This window comes from Anas platyrhynchos, chromosome 7 (assembly GCF_047663525.1).
Source record: "Anas platyrhynchos isolate ZD024472 breed Pekin duck chromosome 7, IASCAAS_PekinDuck_T2T, whole genome shotgun sequence".
Taxonomy (NCBI): domain Eukaryota; kingdom Metazoa; phylum Chordata; class Aves; order Anseriformes; family Anatidae; genus Anas; species Anas platyrhynchos.
In genome coordinates, this window is record NC_092593.1 from 25878824 (window position 1) to 25903042 (window position 24219).

At 40.1% G+C, this 24219-nt stretch overlaps 1 protein-coding gene across 5 annotated transcripts in view; it reads right to left on the minus strand.

Annotated features, from left to right (window-relative positions):
- The window catches only part of PIKFYVE (phosphoinositide kinase, FYVE-type zinc finger containing), a 61951-nt gene that overhangs the window by 10798 nt on the left and 26934 nt on the right, over positions 1–24219 (minus strand). For 4 of the 5 annotated variants that reach the window (XM_027461473.3, XM_027461474.3, XM_005016817.6 and 1 more), the window contains 20 exons: positions 20468–20530; positions 18316–18445; positions 17850–18030; positions 16500–16574; positions 15727–15834; positions 14302–14442; positions 13720–13846; positions 11472–12658; positions 9327–9427; positions 8090–8161; positions 7421–7592; positions 5933–6111; positions 5280–5393; positions 4889–4997; positions 4622–4776; positions 3926–4016; positions 2901–2961; positions 2188–2331; positions 1963–2083; positions 461–556 (listed from right to left, as the gene is read on the minus strand). In XM_027461473.3, coding sequence (XP_027317274.1) covers positions 461–556; positions 1963–2083; positions 2188–2331; positions 2901–2961; positions 3926–4016; positions 4622–4776; positions 4889–4997; positions 5280–5393; positions 5933–6111; positions 7421–7592; positions 8090–8161; positions 9327–9427; positions 11472–12658; positions 13720–13846; positions 14302–14442; positions 15727–15834; positions 16500–16574; positions 17850–18030; positions 18316–18445; positions 20468–20530 — 3427 coding nt within the window. Of the gene's footprint in view, positions 1–460; positions 557–591; positions 1556–1962; positions 2084–2187; positions 2332–2900; positions 2962–3925; positions 4017–4621; positions 4777–4888; positions 4998–5279; positions 5394–5932; positions 6112–7420; positions 7593–8089; positions 8162–9326; positions 9428–11471; positions 12659–13719; positions 13847–14301; positions 14443–15726; positions 15835–16499; positions 16575–17849; positions 18031–18315; positions 18446–20467; positions 20531–24219 lie in introns of those variants that run through there. The other variant, XM_072041043.1, reaches the window with a different exon arrangement.

Below are 24219 nucleotides of genomic sequence, written 5' to 3' on the forward strand. Positions count from 1 at the left end.
CTGCCTGGTGATAAACAAGCCCCAAACTAGCAGCTTCAGTAAATCTTGTAGAGCCAAGTAGTAGCAAGAGCTGCTATGACTGAAGGTAAACAAGGGAGAGATTGCATTACAAACACCCAACTGGCATTCCTTAACTCAGTTGCACTTTCTCCAGGCTAGGGAACTGAAAGAAGAAATGCAAATAAAGCTTACTAACACTATCAGCTTTCACAGAACACCACAATTCATTTTTGTGTACTTGAGCTGAACAGGAATGTCTGAAATCCAGTTGCAAGTTGGAAAATCTACATTTCATATCTCAGTAATACAAGGAGACAACTTCAACTCTTCCAAAAGCTCTCAAAGCAGCTGAGTGAAAAAATTGTCATGCTTGTTCCCTACCACTACGATTTAACTTACTCTTGCAGTGTTTCTGTGCAAGGAATATGTACGTTTGACGAAGATCAAATCACACCAGTACCTGAGGGCGAAAGCTATGATGGAGCTTGGTTCCTTCTCACAGACTGCAATAGGTACACGTTCATGCTCATACATTAGGTAGTGCTTATCTGGGTCACTAAATGGAAACAAAATAGGGAGAGTGTTAGTAGATCAGTCTGTGGAAAAAAAAAAAAAGTTCAAGGTTTGGTTAATCACAAAATCTCTTCACTGCACTTCAGGCACAAGCTGCAAGCCTCAGCATGGAGCCAAAGTGCCCCAGATCAGCTTCTACTAATAGACACGTTCACAGTCATGTGGTTAAATCTAACCGGCAATGTGTTAGAACAATCATCACTTCAAGCAAGCTTCTTACACCAAAGGATCAGCTCCAAGTTAGAGTAAGAGTCTCTCTCTGTTTAGCAGCCACTGTTTAACAACACTAAAACCTGCCAGTTTGCTTTGACTGTCTTGCAGTGTAGCCTGCAGAGTGAAGTGAGGAGATAAGCTTGAACTCTTTTGAAGAAGAATCACAGAATTGTCTAGGTTGGAAGAGACCTCAAGATCATCGAGTCCAACCTCTGACCTAACGCTAACAGTCCCCACTAAACCATATCCCTAAGCTCTACATCTAAACGTCTTTTAAAGACTTCCAGGGATGGTGACTCCACCACTTCCCTGGGCAGCCTGTTCCAATGTCTAAAAACCCTTTCGGTAAAGAAGTTCTTCCTAAGATCCAACCTAAAACTCCCCAGGCGCAACTTAAGCCCATTCCCCCTCGTCCTGTCACCAGGCACGTGGGAAAATAGACCATTTAGAAATTTAGCGCCAAAACCTCCCCAGAGCCTCCTCAATTTCTAAGAGATTTACTTATCTGTAGGGTCATTTAACTTTTAACCTTAATCTCACTAGCTGATGATCTCCACTACTACCTTGGAGAAGAATTCCAAAGTTAGGCTGCCAAACATTAGGTTCAAGTCAAGCAACAAACACTACAACACACGCAGACAGAATAGCTGAAAAACTTCCCAGCCTGCTCATTTTCACGTGAAAGAAGGACTTGAGGGCACATGCAGTAGCCATTGAACCTGACCTACACCCAGACAATGCCTTTTTGAGTCCAACCCTTGGAAGAGGTCTAGAAGCAAAAACAAGAAGCAGGCAGGTAGCTTTAGTAAGTCTTTACTGAGGAAGGACACTTCAACTCCCTCCCTGCAGCTAGGAAGATAGAATGTACCTCTTTCCCCCTCCCTTTCACTTCTCTCAAGAGTTCTGAGTAGACATGCATACTAGGAGGAAGGGAAACTGATAATGTATGTGCACAAGGATGACATAGAAATATCTGTGACATTAACAGGAAAAGGGTGTAACCTACAAACCCCTAGAAGGGAAAGAAGATTCCTTGTGTTGAGCAAGATCTTTAGTCTATATGGATGCAAACCCAGTTGATGACTTAAATCATCTGTGAAGCAAAGGAAGCATGCATAGCTGTTTGCAACCTAACCAGGCTGCTAATTTTGCACATGTGTATTTAGCATTACTTACAAGGGAAATGGAATGGGGTTATAATTGTTCCCAGGCAACAAGTTAGCCAAAATAGCTTTCATAGTAGATTTCTCCTTCACTTGGCTGTCTGTAGATCCCAATGAGTGTCCATCAAACACATCTGAAACAGAGATACATTACCACATTTGCCATTTTCTGCATAGATCTTATACACTTGCCAGAGGAAATGAAGAGAAGGAATACAATACCACAACGGAACTATACCTTCTGAGCTACTCGTTGTATCCTGTTCAGACAGTGTACCAGCACCAGTCAGTTGCTCTGATACAACCTCTGGAGGGGTGGGCAACTGAAGATGGGTGGAGCCTGTGGAACTCTGACTTGATAAAGTAGTCAGGAAACGATCCTCTGAAAGCACAAAGACAGTCAAGTCAAGGACAGAGGAAAACATTAAGCATTTTACATTGCTGTCAGAAGTGATATTGCTTGCCTCCAGGCCAAGCTATCACCACCATCTATTTTCAAGAAGTTTCTTTAAAAAGCAGGTAGCATCTCTCAGAGCAAAGGAACTAGCAGCCAATGTACTGTATATAAACTCCAGCAGATGTACACACACCCAGTACCTTTAGTTACCACAGACTACATATGCCTCACAGGTCTCAGCACCCACAACCTCTTCACAGAAGATGCAAGAGGCATTGCCCAAATTCCATGCGGTTCTTCAGAAAGCTTCTGAAAGTTTTTGAACAATACTCAAAGGGAAACCCTCGATAGCCTACTTAGCATCAATAGTAACTCAACCTCACATTAGAAGCTTAGCACAGTAAGCTTATAGTTGGCTTATCTCCACCTTGTACAATGGGTATTCACCATCAAATCTGATAGTTTAGTCGTACAAAACCTCCCACATTATGTCAGAGAAAGGGTTACAGCAAGCTTCTTTTCATAGCCTAAGAAAAAATAAATAAATAACAGACCTTTCTCTCCATTTTGCAGTGCTGGAGAAGCATTGCGTGGGGAAGCATCCATGCTACTGATCTAGGAAGAATATCAGGTGATCAATGTTGATGCCATGCTCTTTACAGATGTATCCCTTCCTCTCTGTGGAACACCTGCAAAAGCAGATGTACCACAGCAGAGAACTCCCACCCACTGTTCTCAGCTTCAGCACCATCATTATCTCTGTCAGCACATGAAAGAGATAAGGCAACAGCAACCCAGCTTCACAAGACTGCTCATGACTGCTGTCATTTCTGTATGCTGCTTTAAAGAGAACACTCTTCCTCTATATAAGCTTTCTTGCTGCTAGATCAAGGCTAAGTGTGTTTTAGCATTAACAAATCTGTGAAGTGCAAACACATATGCATGCAGCTGAGCAAATCCAGGGTCTCACTGGATTTCTTTGTGTATCTTGCTACCATTAGAACTATCTAAAGTTCAGCCTCTGTATGATGATTACGTTGTACTGCCTTGCAGTCTGCATATTTTCTCAGAGTACCAGCTCCCCCAGGGTGGTTGTTCAGCATACTGCCAGCTGTACCCTTACAGAGGGTTCTTGAGGGGCAACAGTACAAGATCACTTACACATCCTCCCATTTACACAACCTACAGGATTATCAGTTCTTCCTGCATTCTTTGCTCTGCCTCTCCTTATGCTTTTTTTTTTTTTAATTTTTTACAAGGGTAAGCTTCATAGGTAATAGCCATTGTGTCATTTTCTCACTCTACTTGCATCCAAACCTAGAGCCTAACAAGCTTACTTCCTTCCTACCTAGATGTACCCTTGGCAATGAGTGCAGCTCTCTGCTGTCAGTATTTATATTAACAGTCCAGAAGTCTTCTCTTTCTGCATAATAAAGCTCTTGGTTCACGTTTGTAGAGAGAGATGCATACGCTAACAAGCAATTCAAATGTTCGCAAATTAAAGTTATATGATGAAGTAAGACAAATTAACTTCATACTACAGCAAGTGTTTATTTAACGTCCAGACTGCTGCTAGTACCTTGCTGTCTTCGCCTTGCCTCAGTCTTCCAGGACTGGGTGGTACTGAAGGGCGCTTTCTCCCTTTCTCTTGTTGGAAGAGATCCTGCAATCTTCAAAAACAAAACACAATCAGAACAGATTACACATATTAGCTGTAAAAGGCACAAATTGTGATGTTTCTCCAAACTAGAAAACAGCCAAGCATGCCTTCACAAGTCTTCAATGCAAACTGAAATGGCTGCTAATATGTGCTAAAGCTATACTTCAAACAGCCAAAGACAGAACATTTTCCTCATGCCTTAATGAACACTATAGCAACAGGACATCTTCCAAACACCACACCCTACTTACATTGCAGTAGGGGAGAGGACAGCCTTCACAGTAACAAAGTTGTCAAACATTTAATTTGGCTTCTATCCATCTCTGAGATCGTTTCACCCAATCACTTTCACATGCTCCCCTCTTCCACCTCTATTCAAACAGAGCTTTCTCTTCTCAGGTGTAAGTTGTGCTCTACAACACAACACTCACATCGAACCTTTAATGATTTTCTGTTCCAATCAATCAACCAGCAGAAGACATTCATCACAAGCTGTCGTAGCACCCTCTGTATAACCACTGCACTACAAGAGGAGACAGTACTGATGACCATCTTCCCCTTCTATAACCAACACAGCACCAGTGTTACTCATGATTCTTGTATCTGTCCTCTTACCTATTATTCCAGGCTTGCAGCATCTCACACAGTCCTTGCTTTTTAGCTATCAGAGACTCAAAAACAGATTGTAACTGTTGAGGTGTGTCTAATGACGATGAAAGCAGTCTTGCCTGAATCTTCTCAGTCCAGTTTCGAAACTCCCCCTCTTCCATCTGCCAAAAGAAAAATCGTCAGTGTACTGTCACAGGACTTAAAACTCAATCCAAGTCACTTCTCCACGCGCTTCGCAATGTATGTTCTGCTGACGCAGAAGTAGTCCATTACCTCCTTTTGTGCAAACAGATCTTCCATCTTCTCTTCCCTTGTTTTGCTGAAAGTATCCGTTTTCAGAGAAGCAAGGCGATCATCAACAGCAAGGTACACTTGTGACACCCTGTGGACAGAAATGCAAACAGTTGAGCCATATTGCACCAGATGAAAAGGTGAGAGTTAATATTGATGGAATAGGTAAAGGTATAAAAGAAGGTTCCAATACCACCCTTCCCTAGAATTATATATACACCTATAAACGTAGAGTGTTTAAAATCATCACTTTCCTTCTAAACCATGAACGTTTAGCAAGCGTATTGTCTACATCAGCAAAAATGGTTTAGTGGTCTTCTTAGAAGTCTAAAATGCGTATAAGTCAAGGAAGGCATTAAAAATAAAAACTTACTTTTGAGAGAAGTCCTTGAGATCCTGCAAAATAGTAACTTTTAATGGAGCCTGTCGTTTGATGTAGATTTTGGGTAGTGGGACACATACTTCAAGCAGACGGATTGGAGAGTAGCTGAGAAGACAATGCAACAGCTTTTCATAACTCCCCATGTAATATTAAGTCTACATCTTTTTAGCTTGTGGCTTTTATAAAAAGGGGTACTTGTCAACATGTCTGGAACATTAGTTACCTTTAGTAGCACATAACCCCTTCATCATTTATCTCAGGAAAAAAGTAAAACCACAGATCACGTTGCAAAAATGAAGTTCTAAAAGTATTACAGATTAAACAGAAGTGTTTCCCTTCTTTATCATATACTGGCACAATTCATTTTTCAGAATATTTCCCATCCCATCCATGACAATGATGGGACCTGCAAAGCCCCCTGCAAACCAGCAAACAATTCTGCATTTGTAGTTACAGTGCAGTCATGTTATCCCATGCTGTACTCAAAGTGAAGGACACACCTGAAGAATCCTTACTAGAGCCATGCACTTCATATATGCGTGTGTGTAACTTCTCTAGCCCTATATATATATATATATATATACACACACACACATATATATATATATATAAAATATATACATATTTTAAGCAGTGAACCTCACCTGAAAGATGCCACCATCTGATTATAGGAAAAATATTGGTGATAGTCATGGTGAATGGAATGACCACAAGGCTCCACATTGGCCCTTCGAGTGTACTGGTGCCCATAGAATCTCAGCTCAAGGTATTTTGCAAAAGACATAGACCAAGAATCATTGGAAAGTGGAACAACTGGTGTCACCTGAAATCAAAAGCAAAGTGCCTTAATTTCACCCTTCAACTAGGATTAAGGACAGGCTAACCTAGACTGTAATCTAGGTATTTCAGATTCAGAATCTAGGTATTTCAGAGCACACACAACCCTGAAAGATACCAAACAACAACAAAGACAAAGACAGTGTTTATACAAAGCTAAGCCCAACACACAGATGGATGCAATAAACTGCATAAGCAACAACTGCTAGTTGATGATAACAGGTGCTTAGTCAGGGGAGTGCAAATACATCCTTAAATCTGGGATGCTGTTGCCGTTTCTCTGCATAGAGATAGTTTCCAGCAGTCCAGTCACCAGCAGCAGTTTCATTGCATGCTTCTTCCCTGGTGATTCTTCACCTATGAATACTGCAGAGCAACATCAGCATATATTTCAACTTCAGCAGTGCTTGCAAGCTTAGAGTAGCCATTTAAACATACCTATTAGCCACAAGCTTATTAGTGTTTACATGAGCATACAGAAATAAGAGGTTATAGAACAGGTATACACACAGCAGCATAGGGCTTGCCTTCAGCAATTACATTAACTTCCTCCAGATATCTTTACATCCAACACCTATGTTTAAACCAGCATAAGTACGTGAACTGAGTCATTTGCATGGGTAATTAAGATGCTTTAAGTTTGAGGCATTGCGTGAATCTTGTTTAATTAAGCTTTATTCTTGTCTTAGAAGGCTCTTAAGATTAACAATAAGTTTGGCCAGAGATGAGTATCCAACTGACAATGTTTTCTTAGCTAAATTAAAGAACAAGTTTCAGATAGTACACAGATCTTGCAACCTTGCGGTTTTTCATCTTTCTAATGAAGATTTTATTTACTTTCTAATGACTACTAAAGGAAGTCTAGACATCACACTGACTCAATACAGACTGTCCAGTCTAAAATAGATTAAAGAACACCAAGTGGTTTTAGCCAATTACTAAGCCAGTAGGCCTCAGCATCTGCCCTTCCCTATATGCACATTCTTCTGATGCTTGTATAGATTCACTGCAGGGAAGAGACAATGCTCTTAGTCTCTTAAAGAGAACTCTAGTTTTTCTATGTGTCAGAAATTTGTTTCCACCACGCTATGTCTGTTTCACCCTCAACAGCCACAATTCTACAAGAGTGATTTGTAGAAACATGCGAATATCTGTACTAACAACAGGCTTTGTACAAGTTTAGCCACAGCTCCAAGGATAAGCACTTTCTCAAAAATCCTCTCTTTCCACGCACACCCAATCACAACAGGAATACTACATTGGAATAGCAATGATTCTTAAGCCCTCATCCTTACCTGTTTGCACAGTCTACACCAAGAGTAAGTAAGAATTGTGTGTTGGTACCCAGGAACTGGGGAGTCCAGCTCCTTTAACACAATTTGCACACATCCTTGCCCATGTACGAAACGACGAATGTGGTGAACCATTGGTGTTTCACAGAACATGCTGGGGCACTGGTAGGAAGGCCTTAAAGAGAAAGACGGAAATGCTTATGATCATACGTTAGGCACTGTTGAAGAGCTGATTCAACACCTTTAGTATGCTTTTTAACGTCACAGTACTATTTATCTTTACTGTAAAAGTTTCCTAAGCCTTTAATGAAGGCTGTTTCTGCAGAGTTTACTGTACTCTTTATGAATTTACAACTCTTGCTTTGTAATCTTTGTAAATTTTTTTTATTAATGGAATAAATAGGCACAAGGCAGAAGTAGGGAAGTAGTGGATGTATTTGCTTGTAAGAAGCAAGCATGAGGAAGTGAAACAGGAACTAGGTTTAACAGTTTACTATAGCACGCTCATAAAGCAAAGGGAGCAGCAAATTTAGGGTGTAAGCTTTCCTAGAATACAACAGGCTCATGCTAATCTGAGTGCACAGGAAGTAGGGTCTATAAAGAAAGCGTCAGTTCAACCTGAGCTGTTAAAGGCTTTTGGTTTGTTTAGAATGAGATTTACTATTAATTCACCTGAAACAGTAACGCTCCAGAAAGATCCCTAGTGTCAGGTCATTTTTCCCATAGAATTCCATGGTCACAATCCTAAAGCAGAGAGAAAATAAAAGCTTTAGATGGAATATCCTGCCACTGCTGGCTGTGCAACAGCCTTGAAGTACACATATCTGTACCTTCTGCTTAGTTGTTCTCAGCCCTGTATACCAAAGGCTATTTTTCCCTGCCTCTTGACTACTCTTCCCAGATCTCTGCTGTCGAGTTTGCTAATAATGAGATTTAAATTCTTACTAGAACAACTTTAAACTTGACATTTAAAAGTGGAACACAATTCAATTGCTCTTTTGAAGATCATGTTCAAGAACACCTAGGCATACAAGTCTAGGCACAGCTTGAAGCCTTGGACATTAACATTTAAACAGGGGCACACAGTACATAAAAAAAGCCTAGAAGTCTTAGATAAAATTTAAGAACAGCTTTAAATTTAATAGCAGCTTTCATTTCTCAGAATCTGAAGTGACCAAGCCACTTGAAATGCATAAGTAACAATTTAAGTTTCAATTCAGACATTTCTAACTATCACTACTTTATATCCCTTTATCACTTCTTTTTAAGAAGCTCAACATTTTTTTTGTTCATTCCTTAGCTTTTACAGAGGAAGATTTAGATTTCCTGTACAAGAGACATCTCTGTATTTTCGCCTGAGCTAGGTGAAAGACCTGTCCAAGGAGCTATGCTAAAAAAAGTCATAAATTGCAACATAATCAACAAGTTATAGCCCTCTAAGCTAAAACTACAGTTAAAGCTTAACCTTGTTAACTTTATGAGACAGGGAGTAATATATTCAAATGCCACTCTCATATAATACAATTCAGAAGTAGTCTAAGATTCTTCTTCAAGATTTATTTTTGGGCTTGGACATTCTTCTTTTTTTATATAGAGTAACTTTGCCACACATGACTGCACAGTGTCCTTGCTACACTTACATTACTCTGCAAAAAAAAGTCCAACTAACGCATTCAGTTTCAGGCTAAGCTTTCTCCTTCATACCTGATGGATTAGAAAGGCTGTGGAATATTGCTCTGGACCCACCTAATCAGGCAAGATGAAATTTTGGCAACAGTTCCCATTAGAAGATGGTCACAACCTACCAAGAAGTCCTCAAAGAAGTACTTCTATGAAGTGAGCACTAACCTTGCCTTCAGAAACAAAAAAAAGATAACTACACATGCTGTAGAGTAGTAGTTTTTCATACCAGGGGCTAACACAGGCACTTGGAGCATTGCTGGACTGCGCAGAAGAGCTACTGAAGAGAACACAGAGTCTCTGATGGTTTACTGGACTCAGACAATCCACCTGGTAGAGAGAAAACAGCTCATTCACTGGTTACAGACACCTCCATCCACACACATAACCAATGACAAAATATTATTCCAATACTTTTATTTAAGTTTAAAGCCCAGTTTGTTCCTTTTCTACAAATTAATCCTAAATTTACCTGAAGCTCAAAAATAATGTAAGTTCTGTCATTTTTAGAAGCTGTAACTAATACATATAATATAAACAACGTAACCATGTTATTGTGGAAAGGAAAACAGAGGGCCAAAACAGAAATCCAAACCCCAAGACAGATGTCCAGAGTCTCCAAGACACTGAATGGTTTAGTGCACCTTAGAGTCAAGTCTTTGCCAGTATATTACACCTCAGTTACTCATTGAGACTACAGGACTTCAAACTTTCTGCCTTTCTCTATAAAGATATTTACCACTCTGCTGCCAGAATGGAACCATTTCCACTTTTACTCCCTACAGAACTATGATGTTACCAAATATTTTTGAGGCTAGAGAGCAGCCCCACGGAAAGGAATCCAGGGGTTCTGGTTGATGGCAAGGTGAATATGCATCAATGTGCACTGGCAGCCAAAAGGGCCAAAAGTATCTAGGGGTGCCTCAAGCACAGCATTGCTAGCTAGTTGAAGGAAGCGATTTTATCTCTGCTCTGCAGTGGTGCAGCCTCATCTTGAGTACTGTGTGCAGTTTTGGGCACCACAGTATAAGAACATAAAACTATTAGAGAGTGTCCAAAGGAGGGCTACAAAGATGGTGATGGGTCTAAAGGGGAAGACATACATGCACGAGGAGCAGCTGAGGTCCCTTGGTGTGTTCAGCTCCGAGGCTGAGGGGAGGCCTCATGGCGGCCTGCAGCTCCCTCATGAGGGGAACAGAGGGGCAGGCACTGAGCTCTGCTCTCTGGGGACAGCGACAAGACACAAGGAAACAGCATGGAGATGGAAGTTAAGAAAAAGTTCCTCACTGAGAGGGTGGTCGGGCACTGGGACAAGCTCCCTAGGGCAGTGGTTATGGCACTGAGCCTGGCAGAGTTCAAGAAGCATTTGCACAATGCTCTCAAGCCCCATGGTCTGGTTTTTGGGTGGTCCTGTGCAGAGCCAGGACCCAGACTCAATGCCCTTAGACCTTCCTTCCAACTTAGGGTATTGTATGACTTTATAATTTTATTTATAAATTTATACAGCACAGAGCACTCTGATCTAGAGCAACAGCTACTCTTACAGCTTGTTAGATTATTGCCTGTGAAGCTACATAGATTTACATTTAGCATCAATTAAAAGGTGATTTCTACTCATGAACTTAGGAGCTGATAGCGGCTCCAAAATGTACAACTGCTACAAGACCAGTTCTGCTACTCTTGACTGACTTTTTTCCTACATTGCTTCCAGTGCGAGAGAAGTCCCAATACATTTTCCCTCAGATGCAAATTAGCAGCAGTCACGTCAGTTTCCCATGCCTTTATATGTTTTTGGTTCCAAGTACATACTCCCTTACTTGGAAGTTCCTAACAAGATCCCACCCTTTCCATTAAGAGATTCTCACATTTCTCCAGATCACCCAAACTTTTGCAAACAATCAAATACTTCAATGTAATTACAGCCTACTGCTGTTTCCATGATACTAATCCCTCTAAAGAGGGCTGAGCATTACACTTTTAGAAATCACCAGTACATGCAGCAGTGAAGCTCAGTTTCAGAAACAAAAGGGTTTTTTTTCCCCCCTCCATGTATTCATTTTCATGAATCAGTTGTGTGCAGCTGAGCTGAAACGTGATTATGGGCTGATTTTGTATGCTTCTCGGGATAAGAGAAAATGGAGCCTCACAGGCTTTACCCTTCTCAGGGAAATTTTGCAGTCCGTTTTGCTCTCTCATATCTACCTAGTACCTGGTTAAATTGGTTTAAGTGCCCAGAGTGCTGCGATCCAAAACGTAGATTTGACCCAGTCACAAAAGCCTCCAGTTTAACATTTAGTATTAAACACTAAATGTTCTCTATTACCAGGAAAAAATAATATAACTGTGTTTTCAATAGCATAGTTTGAATCCTTACCTTATGAGACCAAGAGGATTCACTCTGAGACAGTCCTTTCTCATCCTCTTCAATCCTACAACCAGTTTTTCCAGTAGGGACACTGGAGGCATCCTTACTTTGGGCAAAGGGATCTGTACTTCTCTGTAGAATCCTCCCTCCTCTGGCCCGATAGTCAGCCAGCATCCTGGCTAAGCTCTGGCTATCACCTAGATGCTCTGCTATTCTAGTGTTAACCAACTCATGGGAAGGTAAGATTTGTATAGCCTTGGTTTGTATACTCCCATTCATCCCTTGTAATCCAGAAAGATCCCGCAATAATTGTCTCTTCCTCCTACTTTCCAATTCCTTGTATTCCTTATTAAGGAGAGGAGACCAATAAACTTGCTCAGGGAAGTATTCTCGGGCAGGGCATCTCATGCCTTTTTCAGTCAAAAGAAATGGTTCACGGAACACCATTACAGGAGAAATACAGAGAATAACGTCTTTCAACTCCTGCTTAAAGGCTGCAGAGTAAGTCTTGAGACGATCCTCAGAAGAAGTTACCTCTTCTGTAACATATAAACCACTATCATCCTGGAGAGGGTCTCTGAAGACTCTCATTTGACTCTTGGATTCCTGCAGATCATCTGCCTGTTGAAGAGGCTCTAGTGGCTGGCTATCCAGAGTGACCAAGTGCTGGTCCATGCCGTGGAGGGGCAGCAGAGATGTTTCAGGTATTGCAGGAGGTGCAGAGTGGAACACTGGAAATGACGAGTCCAATTTGAGGTGCTCCTGCTGTTTTGAGGACGTCGTTTCTAGCTGATTGTTTTCTTGGTCACTTCTCTCAAATAATCCTCTTTGTTCAAGCAAGGTGACCTCATGAGATGACACAGACTCTGAGATTGCTGGAAGCTTTTCAGAGGAGAGTTCGATGTCTCTGACTGCTGTGCTGAAATCCTCACCATTGAAGAGGTTCTGTTGTTCATTTTCATCTCCTGGTTCCTCAATAAGGGAGTGAAAAGAGGTGTTTTTTGTCAGAGTAGGGGGCATAGCAAACTCGTCCATAAGGAAAGAGATTTCCAGCTGGGAATGATAAGCCACACAGACCATGAAGATCAGGATCTCTTTCACACGGGCCAGCTCATACTCTGCAGCACCACACAATTTGATAGTACAGCCCAGGTGCTGGGGACACCCTTCAAAGAACATCAGTGTTTTTGTTTGATCTACAAGGAAAATAAACAAAACCAGCAGAGTTAGGATGACAACCTGCTCTTAGGCATCTCACACACTGAATAGACTGTAATGGAGACTGGAAGCAAGAGATACTGGTAGCACATTCCAGCTGCAGAAATTTATATAAAATATACTGAGATATTTATTTTTGCAAGCAAAGCAAGCTTTTGCTAAAAACTCCTCCTGTTTCACAAAACAAGACACCGTACTGTGACACCACAGACCACATAGAATACAATCTGAACAGATTATTCTAAGATCGCTGCAGACTTGGGGACAAGGAATGCAGCAGTGAAGCAAAAGAACCATTATCCTCCCTTGCGTGTTTACTCATCCTTATGCATCAAAGCTTACAAGACTGAAATTTAGGAGTTAGAAGGGGGTAAGGCAGACCTGAAGGAGAAGAGATGCAAAGACTACATTGCCACAAAAACTGCATCCACATTTGTGTGCCAGCACCATTGGTGATCTGCTAGGTTACTTCCTTTGAAGACTTCCACTACCTACAGGGTGTTACAGAGGAAAAGAAACCTAATTTCTCAAACATGTGCAATGAAAAGACAAGAGTAGAGTAGATAGAGTGCACAGTTAATCGATCAGAATTTGCCTTGTTGAAATGTGGAAGAATTCTTCATGGTGAGGATTGTTAAACTGCTAAACAGCTGCCCAGATTGGTTGTGAAATCTCCATTCTGCAATATTTTCAACACTTCGCTGACAAGCCCCTGAGAAATCTGATCTTGCACTGAAGTTAACCCTTCCCGTTTTGAACAGGATGTTAGACTGGAGAATCTCCAGGGCAGTGGAAAGAACCAGTCTAATTAAAATCTAGCATCTTTCATCTTACCAAGAATGGAAGACCTTGTACTTTTTGATGAAGTTTGTGTGCTCAGACTTAGTTCGCTGTAGTTCCAAGATGTAACAGAAGTAAAGATGAATAGAAAAGATAATACTTGGTAACACAAAGCACCCAACAGTTCAAACCTTGTTAACAAGAGCAAAACGTTTAGCCTCTTATGCACACAGACTAGGACACGTTAAGATTTACTCACCGTTGGGCAACTGAAACACTTGCATATAAAATTTATGGCAGGTTCCCAAACGTGGTTTAGTCAACAGTTGATCCATTGACATCACTAAGTCTCCCTGGGTCATTCGACTTACTCTGTCTAGCACTTGCTGTGAAAGTGAAAAAGAAAAAGTAAGAATCTACAGTGCAAACAAAACATTAGTATTCTTTAGATCTCTCTAAAAAAACATGCCACGGCTATCCAGACAACCTCCCACTTTGTGAGGTAAACTCTGGATTTAATCCAGTCATTCACATGCACACCCCAATACATACAAAACATAGAAAAGCAGTTTGACAGTTATTACTGGTGAGAGGGAATATTGTAGCATTTCCTACAAATATGACTCAGAGTTAACTAAAACACAGCCAGGGTACAAAGACCTGCCACCAAGGTCACAGCAGAGAGTAGGTAGAAATTAGTGAGGAAAAATTACTTTCTAGGTCTGTCTGTTTTGTCTCCTTGGAAGTGAAGAACATTAAAAAAAAAACACAACACTTGCTACAAATAAAAGTTAGAGATCCACCACAAGATACAGTCTGATGTCTGACATGAAACACTCACCGGCTTGACATTGATGACGAGAGTGATACCATGCTCCAGCAGCATGTCCTGTGCAATTCGGGACACAGTCTTCTCAACAAGGACCAAGTTGGGCCTGACGTCAACTATCCGCTGTACATAGTTCTTCAAGAACTCCCTTTCCTGCAGAAAGAACAACGCATGGCAATTAAATAGAGTAAACCTGTCTAAAAAAAACACATAATTTAAATGCTTAATACTACTTTCTCACTTATATATTGACCTTTCCTATGGAACAGGGAAATCAGCTACCCAGAAAACACCATCAGTTTTCCATTGTGCACATTTCCCCACCACCCAGTTTATCAGTAGTTTGCTATACACCCTAATCAGGTATAATATAATACAGCTTCCCAAGTCAGGTATTTTCAGTTGTGTTATTGTGACTTTCAGTAGTCAAGTTTTAGAGGTTCTGGGCAAAAGAAAGGTACCACAAAAGCAGTTTGCCATCCAGTAGAAGCTGGCCTTTTCAACTGAACTAGTATTTCTGTAGTATTCTCTGCCATACAGACCTTAAAGGCAGATATACAAAAGCTTATGATCACGTTCTGAAGCAGATACTGAAACAATCACAGCAACCAGGAGTCAGAAAGAACAGTAGATACTTCTACATTGTCGAGACAAAGGACAGGAGTCAGCTTAAGCTTTTACCGGAAAACCAGCTCACTCTTCAGAAGTAAGTCTTATTAAAGTTTTTATATCTGTAAGTCTGTCTATTAAGCACCAAATGAAAGCTGTCTTAAATGCATTTTAAGGAAACAGACAAAGACAGAAAAAAAACACTAGCCCGAGCTCAGTAAGGCAGCAAATACCCAAATTACAAATATCCTAACAAAGACCTCAGAACTGATCCTCAGACAGGCATGCAGTACATTAAAGAACGTCCACCCATTTCAGTGTTTTCATACCAAGGCACCTCCCTGCTCTCAAGGGCTGGGCACCTGTTCCAAAGTGACATTTTGTAGTTCATCACTCTATTAGGTTGGGTGTTGTCCCATTTGTTCAAGCTTGACAACGAATAATGTGGGTACAACTGAACTCTCACTTATACTCACTTCTTTAATATTTCTCTGCACACTTAAGCCATGCCTAGCTGTGACTTTCTGAACTGTGTGTTCCTTACACAGTCTATCATTAAAAATGAAAAATGTTTCTTAAAATATTTAATTGTAAGGATCAAGATCTATCAGTCTGTGCAATTCTTGATGGCAAAAAACCCTCAGACTACAAGTTTGTACTCTAATCAGTGCAACAGTTTTCCTAGCTAGCTGTTACAAGAGGAAATCTCTTCGATACACAATCCCAATAACTAAAGTCAACCTTACATACCGAATAATCAGACGTGCACTTCAAAAGGGTAAATCAGTCTCAGGCAACTTCAACCATGAACAAAACCATACTTCTTACCTGCAGCACTATGGGGTCTATGCAGGTAAACTTGGTTTCTTCTCGATAGAGGTACTCAATTGAGCATTTCAGCAGAAGAATTTTGGGATTTTTTATGCAAGAGTTCATCTAGGAAAGAAACAAAACAGTTAAAAGACATACAGCTGGAAAAGTAAATAGGGAAAAAAATGTATCAGACTACCCGTGACTGTATTTAAACAGAGGCATCTCAGTTATTCTTTACACCAACTATACATTTTTCTTTTTTATGAGCATGTTACACCCAGTTCTTGGAATTTCACAGCTCCTCTCCAGTAAGAGTGAAGTGTTGGAAGTTTCTGCAGTCCCCTCCCAACTACACCAAGTCACACTAACTCTTCAAATACCTTGGAGCCTCCATTCAGATCACTTCTACTTTGACCTCCAGCTTTAAATAAAGTTTCACTTTATTGTACCGTCAAAGATGATGACCATAAAGGTCTTTTTTTTTTTCCCGGCTAACCCTTGGGGTAATCATTAGATACATTCTGGAGTGATAGGGGCGGAAAAAATATTTTGCTATACATGCATGAGGAAAGCCTTTTCTCCTCCCTACCCTAGAATCTGAGACAAAAGAACACAGCTTTGAAAAGAAACACATTAAAACACGTTCTCATTCAGGTGCTGTGCAAACTGAAAAAAGCCCATACACCTCCAGATTAGTGAGAAAAGCCTCTAGTGCAAAGGAAGTCACGGGACATTTGTTTCCTCATCATGCACTATAGCCAGCACTCGATTAATCCAGTCTGCATTACCTTTTTGTGGGCAACATTCTTAGTGCAAACAAATCCATTCACCACCATGGAGTCAAACTTCTTTCCACCGGGAATCTAACAGAGCAAAGGAAGCCAAACACTTAGAACTGTTATACATTCCCATAACTTAAATGCTGTAAACCTAACAGAATAGCTATTGTGGCTATTGTGCAAGATTCATCTATACCCTCAATTACCAGATGAAAGACCAGATGCTGTCATGCTGGACATACAACTTTTCCTTTGAAGTCTGGTAAACTAGAAACAACAACATGAAAGCAAGTATTAAGTTCCAGGATCTCCAAGATCCTCCCAGCAAATACATATTTGTGAAATCAAGCACACTCAGGAAGACAGTAAGGGAATGCAAGCTTCTACAGGCCATCAGGACCATATGCCTTTGCACATACCATTTTCACTAATAATGGACAGGAGTTGTAATGACAAAAGAGAATAAACAAACCTCTACTTACTATTTGAACACAAACAGTTGACTGGTGTGCCTAGAGTCACAACCAATTGCAGGAGTAATAAACATGAAACAGATTCCTAATGACATGTTTCAGAGAACATTTCTGGTACTGGCATATAAAAATACTTATGAGAGTTTTCACTTCTGAACATCTGCTTTTTGAAACTGGGCTTCAGGACAGGCAGCATCAGTTGTTGCTGCCTCAAGAGAGCCTACAGAACTGTCAGGAGTGACACAATGCTCTCCTCATATCTTAACTTGCTTATGCAATGCAAAAATAAGCCTGAGCCTGTGAGCTTCAGTGAGGCTACTTCCTTAGAGGTTAGTTTCACATCAGCCTCTGAGAACAAACTCTGCATGCCAGAAGTCCAGCCGTACAGTTCAGCAATGTCATCTCTTTGCCATCTGACAGACCTAAATGCACTATCCCATAACAATCAAGTTTTCCTCCACAAAAAGTAATTGCAGTTAGCATGGGAGGAGGTAAATCCTCCATAACAGGGAATTACAGAGCAATACATCAGTATACAGAGTCTTGAAATTTACTTATCCAGTGTTTAGTACCTCTCCAATCCAAGCATAAAAAAAGCAGAAGCCCAAAAAGGAAACAAGTCATTACAGAGGTGTTGCTCCTTCCTGCCTTCTGCAGCTTACAGCCTGAAAGAAGAGGCCAGCTCCAGGGCATTAAAACACCTTTCCCAGGATACAAAGTTCTTTCTATACAACTTTTCCTAGAAACCCACATTATCTAAATGCCATATTGGCCAACTACACCACTGAGCATGCTGAGGGAAGTGGGGATGACCCTTCTCTTCAAACAGCAGGTGCTGCCAGCAACTCCATACTTTCTTTCCCTACATTCAGTGTCTGAAACTTACTTTTTTGATGTGGACAAACTGGCGGATATCCATGTCATCATCTCTGTTCTTGACATCAGGCCGTACTGTCTGAACTACCTGACAGACCACAGGTACAATGATATCCCTCCATGACAGGGACAGGGACTCATTGTATAGAAGTTGCTGAAGCAGTGCCATCATGTGGTTGTGATTAGCAGAGCTGTAAAAAAAAAAAAAAAAGTGAAAAAGATAAAGAGCAGAGTTCAACTGAAGTCACCTTTCAGAAGTTACTTTCAGAGAGTGGACTCTCTGGTCCTGTTTCAACACAGAAAACCACATGGAAGAAGGCAATCAAAATATACTGTAAAAATGCTGTTTTCTTAATGCAAATTAGTTCGTTGTATTGTCCACAGAAGATCAAGTCCTACTGAAAGCTAGTGGAACAGGAGGACTTTAGGAATTGTTACTCAAAATATGCAAATTCTTTTTTCTATATTTTTCTTACAGCAGCCTTTCCATGGCTTGTTTCTCCCCATTCTCTTCCCTCAGCAGATCCAGGCTGCTATGGTGCCAGCCTAATGGTGTGAAAAAGAGTTCTTTGGACTTCTCCTCCACTCTCCTATTGAATAATGACTCTGCAAGAGATAAATGAACGTTGTTAATGTAAAATTTGTTGTTGAATTTCTTCATCTTTCTGAAAGGCTACCTAGAAAATGAAAGAATTTACTAAGACGTAAGTCTAAGCATCTTGAAAGACTGAGTTTGAGAAGTCCTGGTAATAGGAGACCGCAAACAATATCAAGTACAATAGTTTTGAGTACACTGAGGAAAAGAGAATTAGTGAAATTCTTGTAGTGGTAGCATACAGCACATAATTTAGTTCCAGAAAAACAAATTAAGACATGAGAAAACAGAAATTACATCTCAGTTTTACCCATAAATAAGCAGCAAATTCAAAATACATTATATATTTATAATACACAATCATAATGCCTTTTAGGTTTAGAATATTAGTCAAAGGCACTAATTTGATCCACAGAAAACTGTTGCTTTAAAAACCTATACATGTAAGTGGCAGTAGAAAGATCAAGTTAATCCATTCAGGCTGCAGTACAAGTAGCCAAAATATCTTGGTAAAGGTCTTGTTTAGCATGTCTGCCAAACACATTAAAAAAATACTATGCTACTGATGAACCTTTACATGACTTGTAGCCCTGAACCCAACCACCACCCCCCTTGCTGGTCTGGTGCAGAGTGAGCTGCAAGCAGGCTGGCTCAACTAGCCTAAGCCACAGTATTTAATACAACAGAATTCTCTTTTCTCTCTGAAGTTTAAGAATTTTCTGTAAAGAAAGTAGCAGAAGTTTTCCAAAAATCTCAGCACATCTTCTCATACCCTTTCACCTATCATATACTCTTCAGTATGTTAAATGGGATGCCAACAAAGGCTGTATCCACTAAATACTTTTTTTTTTTTTTTTTTTAAATCTAAGTGTCAACACACTGTATTTATTTCTGGTTTTGGAAAGAGAAACCATGTTTCAACAGTGCAGAAGAGTTCCCACTTAGAGGGGGTAACTGCTACTTTCAATCACTGTTTAGTATGCCTTGAAAACATCCTGTGTTTTGCATTACCAAGATTAGAGGTTATTTCATTACACAATAACTCTTTTCAAATTGCAGAAAACTAAGTTATTTCCCACATAGGTATCATGATATTCCAAATCAGAACTTCCCTATTCACATAATGGCTGACTATATTACAAATCTTTTATGCTACTGGTGTGTAACTTCTCATCAGCAAGTATATAAGTCTTCAGAGTTCAATCTTAAAACAACTAAGAGTGCATGATCTGAATGAGAAATCCTTATATAATAACCTGAGCAGGAATACTGGAAAAAAAAAAAAAAAAAGAAACAATTTACTTCTTCCACGCACTCCATACTCAAAGTTGTCTGTATAGAAGATAAGAGGAATTTAAGCTGGGTTTCTCCCTTTACCCCTCTCCTGCAAAAGTTCAGTTAAAAACTAAGTATTTGTTTAGCCAAAGACTTCATTCTTCTGGCTGCACAGACACTGGGATTTCCCCATTTGTTTCCTCCTCTCCTTTGAGCTCACTAAAATCAAGAGCATCAAATGGAAACAAAAATCCCACGAGTGCACCTGACTACAATATTGGAAGGCAGATGATTTTAAAACTGTGTCTGATCACATTTCATTTCAGAAGTAGTAGCGCTGGTTACCAGAAATCCAGAAAAAATTGAGATGAAGCTTTGAATTGCTCTGTAGAAGGAGTGCAATTAATCCTATCACATCTTTTTTTTTTTCAAAGAAAGTTAGAATTGGTGTCTTATAAAAGTTTGTGGGTGGGGAAGTTACAAACAAAAGTGATAAACCCTGCTACTTACACTTACTTTAATAAAATAAAAGGTTGAATGTTTTTGAATGAAAAATTTGAGAAGTGAAAGAAATTTGAGCTTGTAAGCACATTAAAAAACAACCAAATATAGTCTATATACCAGTTTTGCCACAAGTACCTTCATTTTTACTATCAAGAAAATATTTCTAAAAGGTCAATAACCTGTTAAAGAACTACTGAAGAACTTGCATGATTATATTAAAGCACACAACAGCAACATTTGAAGTTTCCCCTTACCTTTAATAAAAGCATCACTTATAGAGAACATCTGCTGCCCTCCGTTGTCAGGATTCAAGTACTCTGAAAGAAGAGAGAAGAGGGAGATAGGCGGAGACAAAAATGACAGGTTATACTGGTATGCCCATGTAATTATGATGTACACGCCCACACCAGAAGAAGCAGCATTACTCATGTAAGCGTTTAGTCATCAAGCTGTTGCTAAATTAGCGAGTGATCAAGACAAGAATATCCTCTCAGTCTTGTTCTATCAAAAAGCTCTAGGAAGACAAGAAAACACTATTTATTACTGCGAAGAAAACAAGGAAGCAAAGCAGAGATGAGCACAGACTGAACTAGCCCTTAAAGAGTCTGCTCCCTCAATTGGCACGCACTTCTTAAAGATCTGAATACAGTTGTGTCAGGCTGTGAGAAGACACCATGGGAATGTCCAGACAGCAAATGGCCTCCTCATTCTGATCTAAAAATGCAGCTTCTGAAGCCATTCTGATCTCACATTACAATAAAATATTTTGGTGTTATCTCAGACTCAGGGAGAGACCAGCCTTAAGATTTATCTTGCACAGTGAAGGAAGCAAAGGCAGTTTACATTTGGGAAATCAGACAAAGCTCTATCTACTACACTTCTTTAGCTTGCTAGATCACCACAACTAAAATAGCACAGTGATCTTTCAAGCAGAATGTCTGGCTACACAAATCTTGTTTCCTCTAGAAACAAGCATTTAGTTTACTAGCTTCTACAAGAAGGGATCTTAGTAGGAAAACAAATAGTAGCTCCATTTCTTATGCAGTGTGACCATTCATTATCACCTTTCCTGAGGACAGTCCGGACTTACTGCCACAAACAATGCAAAGCCAGGCTTCATACTCCAACAGAAAGCAACATGAAGTTGACAAGACACAAGCAATCACAACTCTCTGAACAGCAGCATTTGAGAGACCCTTTACATACCACCATTTTAAAGATCTGAGCTTGTCTGCAGTTACCCAGTTTGAAATCACGTACTCAACAGATGATCAGTGCTCCAAACTTAAGGGGCACAACAAGGAGGTGCAAGTATCTGTTGCAGCTCAACGGTTATTTGCAGACTCCTTTCACCTCTTGCTTAGATTAAGCATTTAGTGTTAGAAGCAACCTACCGTTTTATGTAAATTGTCTCACCTTCAGCATTCACCCACAGCTCCACAGATTAGCTAGAGAAAGTCGTGGCAGACTGCCCCTATGCACAAACATATATACCAACACCTCAAACCCTCTCTACCTTGTAACAGCCTCAGGGCAGAAGCTCTTACTTTGAACACACTGAAATTAGATCTGACATATAACCCTGCCTGGCATGGTCAAAGGAGGAGTAATCCCTAGCTGAAACCTAACCTCAGTTTTTCTCTAGCCAAAGAAGCAGGTGACACCTTCAAACCAAGAAAACTTCTCAAAAATAGAGCTTCACCTCCTGTAACTTTGCTTCCTTACACTAGTATCCCAAGGGAAGTTCCTGACAAGTTAAGAAATCCACACCTCTTACTAGACCAGAAAGATAACACACCAATAGGTGCAAGTGGCTAATACACACAATTCTCACCTCAACCCTACTTTTATCACACTCCATGGAGGGGAAGAACAGGACACAAGGACACCCAGAGGTTCCCATGGCGTATTTTCCACCCTGTTTGCAAGCAGTTAGCTGTTAATAAATTATCATATGTACCGCCCTGATCAACTTCCCTTCCCAAAAAAACACACCTCCCCAGAATATACAAATTCCTAAGTCTAATATTAAAGGGAAGCCAATACCACAACGCACACAAATTCACAGGTCTCCTGTGTAAACCACCAAGTACCTTCTTAATAGGAGCTCTTCTGGTACACCTTCTGACAACCAGACTCTAAGAATCTTCTCTTTCCCTTTCCTAGGTAGATGCTGCCATCAAAAACTCCCAAAATACCTGCCCTACCAGGATCACAGATACTTGGCTGCAAGGACATTTTGAAAATAGTCTCCCATATTGATGATTGTATCCTCTTTGAAAACTGCAATTAAAAGTAACATTTAAAATAAATTGATCCCATCACTAAATCTCCTCCCCCAATTTAAATACAGAAAGCAGTATCACTTGGTTTCCAATTTTGATACATCCCCGAAAGTACCGTTGTCTTTGGGTAGATAATACTGTAAATGAGTCACTATATTCATTTGTAAGATAGCGCATGCCAGCTAACTTAGAGTCACTAGAATTTCACAGGAACACACTGGACATTAGTCAGCCTATAACATCACAAGAAGTCCTGCCACTAGACCCAGACTATACACAAATCACTGTTATACACCTCAACCAGTATATCACAGGCTATTGCTTCAAATCAGCTGACCTCTGTGACCAGTGAAAATTGCTGCATATCCCTTAATCAGATGAAGAAACTCACTAACCACTTAGATCAAAGTTGACCCACACTTCTAGCACTGATGTTTTACCCCCTCAGTACTCTCCTAGTGACTGTAATTTACACAGCTGTGAGGAAAAGGAGTTACTACACTCAAAATGTGGGCATCATCTTCAATTTTGCTTCATTTTTCCAATGAAAATTAAATCACTGTCACCTAGCCTAAAGACAAGGCAATTAGGATGAAATCTAGCCCTTTGCTCTTGACATAATTGGCATAGGGAAGCTACAAACACAGTGCCACTGAGTAACTGTAAGTGCTCTGTTATTAAAATAAACATGTCCCATTTTATATAGAAGTTTAACTATCTAGTCTTGACTGTCTGAACAGCATCACCATAATAACCAGCAATACCTTGGAACATACCTTTTGTAGAAAATAGCCTGTGTTTTCAACTTACCCTGGCCAAAAGTCTTTGCTTTCACTCAGACTTCAATACGTTCGGGAACAAAGTTTTTAAAGCCAGCTATTTCATTACCTTGTGCAACACATGGTTTTGTCCTATCTAATTTTCAGAAGCCTTCTACAACAAATATCTGAACACCTAAGAAATTTTAGTTTCCCTGTTGCCAGGAAGAGTTTCCTGCTATTTTAAGTGTTGGCAGTCATTTTAAGTTGTTGCTTCCTGGTTAGTTCTTCCCACTAAAGACTCTCAGGGTAGAAAGAGAAAACAAGACCTGCAATAAGTCCTCTGTACCTGCAAAGGGTACCGATTTTTCAAAAAACTGCAGAATAATATTTACCTCTCCACAACATGTTTTAACAACTGACACCTCCACTTTATCTGAATTCTAGGTGTATTACTGATATTTTTCTTCTTAAGGGAAATCCATTCTCTTAAACGGAATTGTTTCCAGTATTCTACTGTAAGTTATATTCCTACAGAATAACCTGATTAAGAAACCACACATTTCAGGAACAACTAAAACACCAGATAGCAGAGATCCAAAGATAGCACAGTGCTGTCAGTACATACAACTCAAAAAGCAGAAGTGTCTGTCCTTTCAGTTCCCTCACTACTTGCCTTCTCTGATGATCTTCTTTGAGCTCTCTGTTAAAATTTTTTTCACAAGAGCTTCAGTTCTGGCTATGAAAAGCATTGACCTAGTTAGCAGCTTCCGAGAGAGGTAGGCTCTCTTACGTTTCCCCTTCATCACGTAAAGCTTTTTACATAGAAAGACCAAGATTCATCCGAAACCAGGATTACTGCTTTACAAGTCTTTTAATGCTAGCCACAGCCAATTTTAAAGCAGCTGACTACAGCCTGTTTTAATGCCAACACATGCTGATAAAGATAAACCTACTACAGCT